General features: G+C 44.4%; 1 protein-coding gene across 1 annotated transcript in view; it reads left to right on the top strand.

Annotated features, from left to right (window-relative positions):
• The window catches only part of LOC309559554 (gamma-aminobutyric acid receptor subunit beta-4-like), a 218,524-nt gene that overhangs the window by 158,458 nt on the left and 45,554 nt on the right, over positions 1 to 14,512 (top strand). The window contains exon 4 of the mRNA XM_082262856.1: positions 7,868 to 8,088. Coding sequence (XP_082118982.1) covers positions 7,868 to 8,088 — 221 coding nt within the window. The remainder of the gene's footprint in view (positions 1 to 7,867; positions 8,089 to 14,512) is intronic.

Genomic DNA, 14,512 nt, shown 5'->3' with positions numbered 1-14,512 from the left:
GGCCGACAGCCATGCAGACCAATTTGATGCAGCATGCGGCGTATGGTCTGAGCACTGACAGGCTGACCCCCCACCCCTTCAACCTCTGCAGCAATGCTGGCAGCACTCATACGTCTATTTCCCAAAGAAATCCTCTGGATATGACGCTGAGCATGTGCACTCAACTTCTTTGGTCGACCACGGCGAGGCCTATTCTGAGTGGAACCTGTCCTGTTAAACCGCTGTATGGTCTTGGCCACCGTGCTGCAGCTCATTTTTAGGGTCTTAGCAATCTTCTTATAGCCTAGGCCAGTGATGGTGAACCTTGGCATCCCAGATGTTTAGGAACTACATTTCCCATTATGCTCTTGCACTCTGCAGTGTAGTTGAGCATCATGGGAAATGTAGTTCCAAAACCTCTGGGGTGCCAAGGTTCCCCATCACTGGCCTAGGCCATCTTTATGTGCAGCAACAATTTTTTTTTTCCAGATCCTCAGAGAGTTCTTTGCCATGCGGTGCCATGTTCAACTTCCAGTGACCAGTATGAGAGAGTGAGAGCGATAACCCCAAATTTAACACACCTGCTCTCCATTCACACCTGAGACCTTGTAACACTAACGAGTCACATGACACCGGGGAGGGAAAATGGCTAATTGGGCCCAATTTGGATATTTTCACTTAGGGGGTGTACTCACTTTTGTTGCCAGCGGTTTAGACATTAATGGCTGTGTGTTGAGTTATTTTGAGGGGACAGCAAATTTACACTGTTATACAAGCTGTACACTCACTACTTTACATTGTAGCAAAGTGTCATTTCTTCAGTGTTGTCACATGAAAAGTTAGAATAAAATATTTACAAAAATGTGAGGGGTGTACTCGCTTTTGTGAGATACTGTGTGTATATATGTGTGTGAGTATTTTTTATTTTTTTTGCTTTGTATTATGAATCCTGATACTTGTTTTTGAGACTAAAACATTGCGGATATCGATGTCCTCCGCTGACGGATTAGGTTCAGAGGACACCGTATCAGAGGATTCTGAAGTGGCCAATGATTGTTCTAAGGTTCTAAAAGTCACCTTCTTTAAACATTTTTTTCCAAAATAGACTGATAGTGTCAATTTCTAAAGAGCTCTCTGCACCCCATTTATATTTCTCATTATTTAAATAGTACTTGACGTCCTGTTGGTATTACTTTTCCATTGTGCAATGATTTAAGTTTTGCTACTTTCTTATTCGGTTTATTATTCAGTTTATCCAATATGAAATGGTTCAAACCCGTTCTGTTTGCTTTTCAAGGGGATTAAAGCAGTATTAAACCCCAAAACAAAAAAATGTAATATATTGCAGCTTACCAATCATTAGATGTGGCGGCTGCATTCATTTTAATTTTTAGGCTTTATCACCTCTGTTTTCACCTGGTGATCTCGCCAGTAACACACCTCCTGTATTAGAGCGCCCCCTCCTCTGGATCACCTCTGTTTTCACCTGGTGATCTCGCCAGTAACACACCTCCTGTATTAGAGCGCCCCCTCCTCTGGATCACCTCTGTTTTCACCTGGTGATCTCGCCAGTAACACACCTCCTGTATTAGAGCGCCCCCTACTCTGGATCACCTTTGTTTTCACCTGGTGATCTCGCCAGTAACACACCTCCTGTATTAGAGCGCCCCCTCCTCTGGATCACCTCTGTTTTCACCTGGTGATCTCGCCAGTAACACACCTCCTGTATTAGAGCGCCCCCCACTCTGGATCACCTCTGTTTTCACCTGGTGATCTCGCCAGTAACACACCTCCTGTATTAGAGCGCCCCCCACTCTGGATCACCTCTGTTTTCACCTGGTGATCTCGCCAGTAACACACCTCCTGTATTAGAGCGCCCCCTCCTCTGGATCACCTCTGTTTTCACCTGGTGATCTCGCCAGTAACACACCTCCTGTATTAGAGCGCCCCCTCCTCTGGATCACCTCTGTTTTCACCTGGTGATCTCGCCAGTAACACACCTCCTGTATTAGAGCGCCCCCTCCTCTGGATCACCTCTGTTTTCACCTGGTGATCTCGCCAGTAACACACCTCCTGTATTAGAGCGCCCCCTCCTCTGGATCACCTCTGTTTTCACCTGGTGATCTCGCCAGTAACACACCTCCTGTATTAGAGCGCCCCCCACTCTGGATCACCTCTGTTTTCACCTGGTGATCTCGCCAGTAACACACCTCCTGTATTAGAGCACCCCCTCCTCTGGATCACCTCTGTTTTCACCTGGTGATCTCGCCAGTAACACACCTCCTGTATTAGAGCGCCCCCCACTCTGGATCACCTCTGTTTTCACCTGGTGATCTCGCCAGTAACACACCTCCTGTATTAGAGCGCCCCCTCCTCTGGATCACCTCTGTTTTCACCTGGTGATCTCGCCAGTAACACACCTCCTGTATTAGAGCGCCCCCCACTCTGGATCACCTCTGTTTTCACCTGGTGATCTCGCCAGTAACACACCTCCTGTATTAGAGCACCCCCTCCTCTGGATCACCTCTGTTTTCACCTGGTGATCTCGCCAGTAACACACCTCCTGTATTAGAGCGCCCCCCACTCTGGATCACCTCTGTTTTCACCTGGTGATCTCGCCAGTAACACACCTCCTGTATTAGAGCGCCCCCCTACTCTGGATGAAGGAGAAACAGAGACACCCTTTGGACAGCAGCATTGTCAGTCTGGGGAGATGGTCTAGCACAGTGATGGTGAACCTTGGCACCCCAGATGTTTTGGAACTACATTTCCCATGATGCTAAACCACGCTGCAAAGTGCATGAGCAAATGTAGTTCCAAAACATCTGGGGGCACCAAGGTTCGCCATCACTGGTCTAGCAGATTTGGATTGAAACTGAACTCGAGATCACACTTTATAAGCAGTTATGACAAACAGTTTTGTTCCTTTTGAGATAAAGATTTTACATAAATAAAAAAAAGCCGATCATTGTAAGCATGGTAAATGGTTTGTCTCAAACCTGTAATTGCTACATCTGCAACACAGCTTGTTCGGTTGAAAAACAACAGACTAACTGGTGGGATCACCAAGTAAGAGTAAAGAAAAAGAAAGCCTAGAAAAGAAAAACCAATGCAGCCATCACATCTAAGATCTGCAATATAATAAATGTTTAATTTGGAAAAAGCTATTAAATCTATTATTCTAACGCTGAACTCCAGGTAAACGGTAGACATGTAATACATACTGTATATGAGAATTAGTCCCCATGCACACAGGGTGTCAGAAAAAAACGAGCTGCAGAGCCACTTCTCACGCCAGGAAAAAGCGTAAAAACGTGCTTTTAGTAGCTTTTCTCTTTGGCGTTACTGCGCGTTTGGCAATGTTGGCTTTCAGCAGCGTTTTTCTGCCTCCGTTCAAAATCAATGGTTGTCTAGGAGCCGTCTTTGAAACGGCTTTCAGCCCATTTATTTGAATGGAAGTCGCATCACAAGTTGGATCAGGACTTGTGGTGCGACTTGCGCTCTGAGGATCTTGAGGGGGAACTCCACGCCAAAATGGGGGGGAAAAATGGCGTGGGGTCCCCCCCCCAGGTTCCAAACCAGGCCCTTCAGTCTGGTATGGATTTTGAGGGGAGCCCCATGCTGAAAAAACAGAGTGGGGTCCCCCCAAAATCCATACCAGACCCTTATCTGAGCATGCAGCCCGGCAGGTCAGGAAAGGGGAGGGGACGAGCGAGCGGCCCTACCCCCCTGGACCATACCAGGCTACACGCCCTCAACATGGGGGGGGGGGTGGGTGCTTTGGGGCACTCCCCACCCCAAAGCACCTTGTCCCCATGTTGATGAGGACAAGGGCCTCTTCCAGACAACCCTGGGCGGTGGTTGTGGGGGCCAACAATAGTTTAATAACATTTGACCAAATTAGCCTAATATTTGACCAGAAGAGAAAATAGCCTTAAACAATATTCTAATAACATTAAAAAAAAAAATAAATAAAAAAAAAAAACCTAAAACAGTACTCTAATAACATTTCACCAAAAGAGAAAATAGCCTAAAACAATAATCTAATAACATTTGACCAAAATAGCCTTATACTATTACCCAAGACCATTTGACCAGAAGATAAAATAGCCTTAAACAAGTCTAATAACATTCGACCAAAATTAGCCTAAGGCTCCGTTCACATGTAGGCGTTTTGGGGCGTTTTTGGGGAGTTTTTCTGCTCTAGGCTCAGCTCTCAAAACGCCCAACAAGACAAATCCTATTCATTTCAATGGCCCCTGTTCACATCTGAGCGTTTTGACGCTGTAAGCAAAACGCCCAATGCTCAAAAAAGTACATGAGCTTCTTTTTGGGCAGATTACAGGCGTTTTCCATTGGTTTCTATTCAATCTAAAAACGCCTGCACAAAAAACGCCTGCACAAAAAACGCCTGTAAAAACGCCTGTAAATCGTGGTAAAATCGCGGTAAAAAAGCACGCGAAAACGCTACGCTCAGGTGTGAATGTAGCCTTAAACAATAGCCTAAGAATATTTGAGCAAAAGAAAAAAAAAAAGACTAAAACAATAGTTTAATAACATTTGACCAAAGTAGCCTAATACTAGAACCCAAGAACATTTGACCAGAAGAAAAAAAATAGCCCAAAACAATATAACAATATTCTAATAACATTCAAAAATAAATAAATAAAAAATAAAAAAAAAATAAAACAGTAGTCTAATAACATTTCACCAAAAGAGCCCAATACATTACCCAAGAACATTTGACCAGAAGAGAAAATAGCCTTAAACAATATTCTAATAACATTCAACCGAAAATAGACTAAACCAATAGCCATAGAACATTTGACCAGAAGATAAAATAGCCTTAAACAAGTCTAATAACATTCAACCAAAATTAGCCTAAAACAATAGCCTAAGAATATTTGAGCAAAAGAAAAAAAAAAACCTAAAACAATGGTTTAATAACATTTGACCAAAGTAGCCTAATGCTAGAACCCAACAACATTTGACCAGAAGAAAAAATAGCCTTAAACAATATTCTAATAACATTCAAAAAATATATATATAAAAAAAAACAAAAAACTAAAACAGTAGTCTAATAACATTTGACCAAAAGAGACCAATACATTACCCAAGAACATTTGACCAGAAGAGTAAATAGCCTTAAACTATATTCTAATAACATTCAAACAAAAATAGACTAAACCAATAGCCAAAGAACATTTGACCAGAAGATAAAATAGCCTTAAACAAGTCTAATAACATTCAACCAAAATTAGCCTAAAACAATAGCCTAAGAATATTTGAGCAAAAGAAAAAAAAAAAAACAAAAAAAAACCTAAAACAATAGTTTCATAACATTTGACCAAAGTAGCCTAATCCTAGAACCCAAGAACATTCGACCAGAAGAAAAAATAGCCTTTAACAATATTCTAATAACATTTAACCAAAAATAGACTAAACCAATAGCCACAGAACATTTAACCAGAAGATAAAATAGCCTTAGACAAGTTAATAACATTCAACCAAAATTAGCCTAAAACAATAGCCTAAGAATATTTAAGCAAAAGGAAAAAAAAAAAAACGAAAACAATAGTTTAATAACATTTGATCAAAGTAGCGTAATACTAGAACCCAAGAACATTTGACCAGAAGAAAAAATTGCCTTAAACAATATTCTAATAACATTCAACCAAAAATAGACTAAACCAATAACAGGAGCAATTTTGTGAAAATTCATACGTCTGGAAAACCAGATCGCATTGAATTGTTACAGAAACAAATGACTGGACTTTCTAAGGCACATCATAGAATGAATCAGAATGACTCATGTATTGTAAAATATATCCTTTTTATTTGTTGCAAAAAAATAAAAGTTGAGAACAGAAAATACACATAGAGCTTGTCCTCTTCAAGAGGTAACCATTAACATGGATTATTAAAATTGCATAGCCCAGGACAATTTTTATCCAGATAGGCCCGTGGGTGACTGGAAAAATTGTGTGGGCTGTGATGCATTCATAATGCGTTCACAACAAGAGTTAAACAACTATAAATTCGTATCTGATCTTTGGGTCTACGCGTTTCGCAGCGTGCTTCTTCAGGACCACATTTTAGCATCAGATAAATCTTATGGGTGTAGCCAGTGTCTCCCGGGCGGACATAGAGGATGCGATACAGGACGATCAAGGCAGAGTTAATGATCTTAGTAGTATCTATTATAAGATCTGTATTTCATTGCTGTATATAATATAAAATGAATTTATGGCAGTAATGGAGTGCGGCAGGGGGTATATCCCAGGATCGATAAATCCTGGTCTTAGACAGAACCTTAAGGGAATATCTGTGGTAACAGATATATTAGTGTGTGGAGCCTCCTAGATGTTGCTCCTATAATCACAGGGTCCAAGGGAGAGATGTAAAACCCGAGTCTTATTGGTCCGGTGGTCAGAAATATGACCCCTGGAGAGGTTTATTGATCGAGATGACCGATTCAGAGATATTATTATAGAGCCTCCGATCCTAGTGGGCCATATGCCTAGATTGCTTTCCGATATTATGAATGGGTGTAGGCATACCCATGAAATTCGATCTGGCTGGCTGGTAAGCTAGGGTCCCTGGATATGGAGCCGGAGGTTCTGGCCTGTACTGCCGCTCTGCCACGAGTCCGCCGCCACATCCACCCGGTTCTAAAGAGACTAAACCAATAGCCACAGAACATTTGACCAGAAGATAAAATAGCCTTAAACAAGTCTAATGACATTCGACCAAAATTAGCCTAAAACAATAGCCTAAGAATATTTAAGCAAAAGGAGAAAAAAAAAAAAACTAAAACAATAGTTTAATAACATTTGATCAAAGTAGCCACTAGAACCCAAGAACATTTGACCAGAAGAAAAAATAGCCTTAAACAATATTCTAATAACATTCAACCAAAAATAGACTAAAAGCCGGTTCACATTAGCGCGACTTGTTAGGCGATTCGTCAGCCTGACAATTCGCACTCCCTCGCGGTCCATTGACCGCTACAGGACCCGTTCTAATAGGAGCGAAACAAGTCGCTCCGACTTAAAAAAAGGGTCCTGTAGTATTTCGGGGCGACCTCGGAGCGACTTGCATATACTTCCATTATGTGAAGTCTCTGCAAGTCGCTCCGAAGTCGTGGTGCAATGTAATGCACAAGTCACCCCCGAAGTAGTAAGGAGTTGTGTCGCCTCAGTGTGAACTGGCTCTAAACCAATAGCCAAAGAACATTTGACCAGAAGATAAAATAGCCTAAGCCCCCATTCACACTGGGGCGACGCTACTTCGCACCGCGACCTCGGAGCGGCCGCCACGGACTTCGTAACATTGAAGTCTATGGCGGTCGCCTCCTGGTCGCCCCAAAGAAGCTCCGGACCCTTTTTCTGAGTCGGAGCGACTTGTGTCGCTCCTATCAGAACGGGTCTGCAGCTTCCCTATGGGAGGCGACCTGCGGCGACCTGTGAGGCGACCAGGTCGCCTCACAGGTCGCCCCAGTGTGAACCGGGGCTAAAACAATAACAAGAACATACTGCTAGAAGGGAAAATAAGGACATTCTGACACACCAGCAGTCATAGCTTTATACACCCTGCAAAAAAAAAAAAAAAACTAAAAATAAGAAGTAATTGTAATTACTTTTCATTAAAAAAAATAGCTTTTTTTTTTTTTTTTTAAATAAATAAATAGATTTTTATAAGCGGTCTATTTATTTTATAAGTCACACCAAAAGGACACCTTTCAACATTTGTTCAAACATTTTTGTTTAAAAGGGGCAAATTTGTTGTAATTAATGATGGATGAAAAGATCTGCTTTGTTGGAGATCCACCAGATTCATAACTTTGATCGATTTATGATTGATTGATCTTTTTTTTTCTCTGTTGCAGGACTATACCATCACCATGTATTTCCAGCAGAGTTGGCGTGATAAGCGTTTGGCTTACACTGCCCTCCCCCTGAATCTCACACTGGATAACAGAGTGGCCGACCAGCTTTGGCTCCCAGATACATATTTTCTGAATGACAAAAAATCATTTCTACACGGAGTCACAGTGAAGAATCGAATGATAAGATTGCACCCAGATGGTACAGTACTCTACGGGTTAAGGTAAGTCATTGGCCATTTTGAGCTATTGGGAAATCTTGCTGTTCATTGGTTAATGAAATCCAGTCCACTACATACGATTCCAACATCTTACTTTGATATCCCTAATCATGCAAACCTACTGTATGTAATTTATTATATGCACAAGGTATTCATTGCTTAATATGTAAGGAACAATATTTATTCTCCCCCCCCCCCCCCTTAAAGGGATATTAAAGCCTCTTATACAAAAAAAATAACAAACATGTTATACTTACCTGTTATGGTTTTGCACAGAGCAGTCCCAATCCTCCTCTTCTCGGGTCCCCCAGCCGGCGCCCCTGGCCCCTCCTTCCTGCCCCCCTCCTTCCTGCCCTGCTTACAATGGGGCACCCGGGCAGGCTCACTTCCAAGCTGCGGCTCTGCGTGTCCATTGCGTGTTCATCCACCCTCTCTCCTGATTGGCTCTGTGGTTGTGATTGACAGCAATGGCTCCTGCTGCTGTCTTAGCCAATGAGGAGGCAGAGTCCCTGGACAGCCAAGGCGCCCATGCACATCGCTGGATGAAGAAGCGGCTCAGGTAAGTATTAAAGGGGGGGGAGCTGCTGCACAGAGAAAGTTATTGGCATGAAGGTAAAAAACCTTGAGCCTTTAGAACCACTTTAACTTCCTGCCATCCGCGCTACAACCTATATACGGCTGCAGCGCGGACTTGAATTTTCGGGAGGCCGTTTTTAAACGGCCTACCAGAAAGACTCTCCCCGTGTGCTCCCGCGAGCGCGCATCGGGGAAAATCTGTGTCGGACTTGTCCCTTGGACACAGCCGATCACAGATCGTGGTGAATGGCCAATCACAGCGGCCATTCACCACGTGATCAAGCCGTCCAATGAGAGATGAGAGATGAGAGATGTAAACATATGAGACCATCTCTCATCGCCAGCGCGCCTTCCTCACACGGAGCCTGCAGTGTGAGGAAGGAGGGGGAGCCTCACAGCGCCGGGGACACACAGCAATGTAATCAGGGCACTGATCACCAGTGCCCTGATTACTAAAGGTAAAAAAAATACACAAATTGCCCCCCCATCAGTGCCCACAGTGCCCGCCTCAGTGCCCCCCATCAATGCCCACAATCAGTGCCCATAGTGCTGCCAGTCAGTGCCCATCAGTGCCTGCTCATCTAGGCACTGATGAGCACTGACTGGCAGCACTATGGGCACTGAGTGTGGGCACTGATGGTGCTGCCCATCAGTGCTCATCAGTGCCACCCGTCAGTGTCCATCAGTGCCATCCGCCAGTGCCCCTCAGTGCCGCCTATCAGTGCCCATCAGTGCCGCCCGTCAGTGCCGCCTCTCAGTGCCCAGCAGTGCCACCTCTCAGTGCCACCTCTCAGTGCCCAGCAGTGCCGCCTATCAGTGCTCATCAGTGACGCCTATCAGTGCTCATCAGTGCGGCATATTAGTACCTCTACATCAGTGCCCATAAGTGCCACCTCATCAGTGCCCATAAGTGCCACCTCATCAGTGCCCATAAGTGCCACCTCATCAGTGCCCATCAGTGCCGCCTCATCAGCGCACATCAGTGAAGGAGAAAAATTTATTTTCAAAATTTACTCGCAGAAAATAAGAAAAACGTTTTTTTTTTTTTCAAAATATTCTGTCTTTATTCTTTTTTTTTGTAAAAAATAAAAAACCCAGAGATGATTAAATACCACCAAAAGAAAGCTCTATTTGTGTGAAAAAAATGATAAAAATTTCATATGGGTACAGTGTAGCATGACCGCGCAATTGTCAGTCAAAGTGTGACAGCACTGAAAGCTGAAAATTGGCCTGGATGGGAAGGGTGTTTAAGTGCAGAGTAGGCAAGTGGTTAAATAAAATGATGATGTCACCGTTCACAATCTCTATGTGTTATACATCCCTCATACCCACACACAGGGCTGCCATTACCAATAATAGGGCCACCGTAGACCCTACCTGACTTTCCCATTCCTCCCAACCCTCATGCACCTACTGTAACCATTGCAAAGGTCTTAACAATGACTGCTTTTGTTCCACCAAAACACGGTGTCTCCAAACTTTCCAGTACAAGGGTCACATTGTATATTTTACCAACATTGATGGGCCTAAAAACAAAATACCCATCAGAATTACCCTTACATTAGAGTCCCCAATTAGAATTCCCCTTACATCAGGGTCCCTACCAGAGTTCCCCTTACATCAGGATCCTCAATCAGAGTTCCCCTTACATCAGGATCCTCAATCAGAGTTCCCCTTACATCAGGCCCCCCCTTTAGAGTTCCCCTTATATCAGGGTCCCCTCAGAGCCCTCCTTACATCAGGGTCCCCATCAGAGCCCACCTTACATCAGGGTCTCCATCAGGGTCCCCATCAGAGTCCCCCTTACATCAGGGTCCCCAATCAGAGTTCCCCTTACATCAGGATCCCCATCAGGGTCCCCCCTTACACCAGGGTCTCGATCAGAGTTTCCCTTATATCAAAGTCCCTATCAGAGTTTCCCTTACATCATGGTCCCATCAGCGCTCCCCTTACATCAGGGTCCCCAATCAGAGTTCCCCTTACATTAGGGTCCCCATCAGAGTCCTCCTTACCTCAGGGTCCCCATCGGAATCCCCCTTACATCAGGGTCCTCATCAGAGTCCCTCCCTACATTAGTGTCCCCATCAAAGTCCCCCATATAGTCACCCCTTACATTAGGGTACCCATCAGAGCCCCCCTTAAATCAGAAGTGGAGACCATAGACACCCTCTTTCTTCATTGTATGCATGAAGGTAATACACCTTCTCTGTGCAGCAGCAGCCCCAAACACTTACCTGAGCTCCATGGCAATCCAGCAATGTGCACGAGAGACTCAGCTCTCTGGGGACTCTCCCTCCTCATTGGCTGAGACAGCAGCAGGAGCCAATGTCAATCACAGCCAGTGAGCCAATGAGAAGAGTGAGAAGGGGCAGGGCCGAACTGATGCTCTGTGTGTGAATGGACATGCAGATCCGCAGCTCGGGAGCGAGCCTGCTTGGGTGCCCCCATTGCAAGCGGGTTGGTCTAGAGGCACTGGGCAGGAGGAAGGGGCCAGGAGCGCCATCGGGGGGCCTGAGAAGAGGAGGATCAGGGCTGTTCTGTGCAATACCACTGCACAGAGCAGGTAATGATAACATGTTTGTTATTTAAAAAAAAAAAAAAGCTTTTAATAAAAATGTAATCCTCAGTTTGTGCATATTGAGGATTTACTACTGATGCTAGCTGTGGGCTAGATAAAATCTTGTAGTGGACCGGTTGTCAAGAATCAGCAGCAGAGATGGCCAGACCTGCATGGCTACACTAAGGAAACTGGGACAAGACTGTATAAGCTTTTAAAGTGGCTGTAAACCCCAAATTTGACTTGATATACATATATCTGTAGTGTTTACTTATCTCTCTCCAAAGCCCTAAGACCCGTGTCTTTCTGCTGCTCCATTCCTCTGTTATTAGCATGATAACTTTTGACAAGTTCTCCAACACAGGAGTTAAAAGCAGCTGTAAATTTGTGTTGGGGTGGTTGCATAGAGATAGATTAGCAGAGAGCTGGTCTATTCACAGCACAACTCATGTTTCTTCCTTCCTCTGCCTATGTGGAGGGTGGGGGGTGTGCCTTTCCTCCGATCAGCTTTCACACAGTGTATGCCAAGACTTCACACCCACTACTGGAACAGGAAGAAAAAATTCTAACACGATTTTCACTCTCTAAACAATGTAGAAACCTGAAGACAGCAGATATACAAATAAAACGTATGTAGGGAGATTTGTTTGATCTCTGTGTATTATCCGAGGCTGTTCACTTCACTGGGTATATGTGAGGGTTTACATCCACTTTAAGTCAGATTTATGTATAGTGAAACAAAATCCATCAAAACACCAGAACACAGCAAATATAAAAATATAAGAGAACCAAAAACAAAGTGTCAGAATACCTAACTAATCAACCTAACAAACAGAAAGCCTAACTAACAGCTAACTATATACAATATATACAAAAATGGGGAACACATAAAAGCTGGAGGTGCAGGGAGCAGATGGGAAGGGGGAACCAAAACTGGGATAAGGAACAAGGGGGAGCAAGTACAAGGCAGTAGGGTACAGGGCAGGAGCAAGATCAGGGTCAATGGTGAACAGAATCTGGCAGTAGCAAAATACTGGAGCGAGAGGCACTAGTAGACAGGACGTAAATAACCTCCCAGCAGCCAGCACCAGGTTGAAACTAATTAGCGGGATCTGCTGGGAGACACTCGCTGGTGGACCCTGAAACTACAGCCTTCCGCTCTGGGAAGCACAGTGCCACCAGCAGATGATCCAGGTCCTGACACCGGCTGTGGCCCACAGGTCATAGCTGGGAGCAGGGGCGTAACTACAGGAGTTGCAGGGGTCGCAATTGCAACCGGGCCCCATGCTCCAGGGGGCCTGTGCGGCTCCCTTGTACACCTGAATAGGAGGGGCGGCAGGGGGCAGCATGTAGACAAATCACTGTCCTCCTTTTTCCTCCTGTAGCTGCAGAAGGAAAATGGAGGAGATTGGTTCCTCTGTATGCTGCCCCTGCCGCACCTCCTATCCAGTTCACTTATGTTCTGCTGTCTCTGGGCCCCCGCATGCTCCCTGTTCCCCCCCCCCCCCACTGTGCTGCCGGCTTCCTCCCTCCCCTCTCCTTCCGGCTGCTGCAGGGGATGTGTCACAATAGAGAACCAGGAAGGGGTCGGTAAATATATAACTTACCAGCTCCTTCCTTTTCTGAATGGACAGAGTCATAGTCAGTGACATTGTAAAAAAAAAAAAAATGATAGAAAAAAAAATTAAAATACCAAAAAATAAAAACTACTGAAACCAGTGGGTGAACTTCCTGGATCACAAAGGTCCCACTTGCCACCGGGCCCTGGCATTCCACCACCGTGGGGAGGCCCATAGATGGCAGTAAGGGGGCCCACTGCAGAACTTGTGAAACGGTCCCGCTGCGGGACCAATATAAAGGGCCCCGCAACAAGAGTAGGGGCTCCAGGATCAGTGGGAAGAGCCCCAGGCTTGAAGGGAAGGGCCCCGGCCAGGAGTTCGGGGGGCCCTTCATGGTTTTTTGCACCAGGGCCCTGAAGGTTCTAGTTACGCCTCTGGCTGGGAGACCCCTGCACCAAGGTATAAGAAGCTCAGTGAGTAGAAGGTTGAATATGACTTTAGATACCTGAGGCCCAGAGCTACATTTAGATCTGATTGGAAGGAAGGTACACATGTCCTACTCCTAACAATACAGTGGTGATCGAAAGTTTGGGCACCCCAGGCAAAAATTTGTATTAATGTGCATAAAGAAGCCAAGGAAAGATGGAAAAATCTCCAAAAGGCATCAAATTACAGATTTGACATTCTTATAATATGTCAACAAAAGTTAGATTTTATTTCCATCATTGACACTTTCAAAATTACAGAAAACAAAAAAATGGTGTCTGCAAAAGTGTGAGCACCCTGCAGAATTTATAGCATGCACTGCCCCCTTTGCAAGGCTGAGACCTGCCAGTGTCATGGATTGTTCTCAATCATCATCTGGGAAGACCAGGTGATGTCAATCTGAAAGATTTTAAATGCCCAGACTCATCTGACCTTGCTCCAACAATCAGCACCATGGGATCTTCTAAGCAGTTGTATAGAAAACTGAAAATAGTTGACACTCACAAAGCTGGAGAAGGCTATAAGAAGATAGCAAAGCGTTTTCAGATGTCAATATCCTCTGTTCGGAATGTAATTAAGAAATGGCAGTCATCAGGAACAGTGGAAGTTAAAGCAAGATCTGGAAGACCAAGAAAAATATCAGACAAAACAGCTCGCAGGATTGTGAGAAAAACAATTCAAAACCCACGTTTGACTGCACGATCCCTCCAGAAAGATCTGGCAGACACTGGAGTTGTGGTACACTATTCCACTATAAAGAGATACTTGTAGAAATATGGTCTTCATGGAAGAGTCATCAGAAGAAAACCTCTTCTATGACCTCACCACAAAAATCAGCGTTTGAACTTTGCAAATAAACATATAGACAAGCCTGATGCATTTTGGAAACAAGATCTGTGGACTGATGAGGTTAAAATTGAACTTTTTGGCCGGAATGAGCAAAGGTACGTTTGGAGAAGAAGGGGCACAGAATTTAATGAAAATAACCTCTGTCCAACTGTGAAGCATGGGGGTGGATCAATCATGCTTTGGGGTTGTATTGCAGCCAGTGGCACAGGGAACATCTCACGAGTAGAAGGAAAAATGGATTCAATAAAATATCAGCAAATTTTGGATGGTAACTTGATGCCATCTGTGAAAAAGCTGAAGTTAAAGAGGATGGCTTCTACAAAATGGATAATGATCCTAAACACACCTCGAAATCCATGGGGGATTACATCAAGAGGCGTAAACTGAAGGTTTTGTCATG

The sequence above is a fragment of the Pelophylax lessonae genome (assembly GCF_965119305.1).
Source record: "Pelophylax lessonae genome assembly, chromosome: 7".
Classification (NCBI taxonomy): Eukaryota; Metazoa; Chordata; class Amphibia; order Anura; family Ranidae; genus Pelophylax; species Pelophylax lessonae.
Note: the sequence above shows the minus strand (reverse complement) of the source record. Positions and strands in the feature narration are given on the sequence as shown.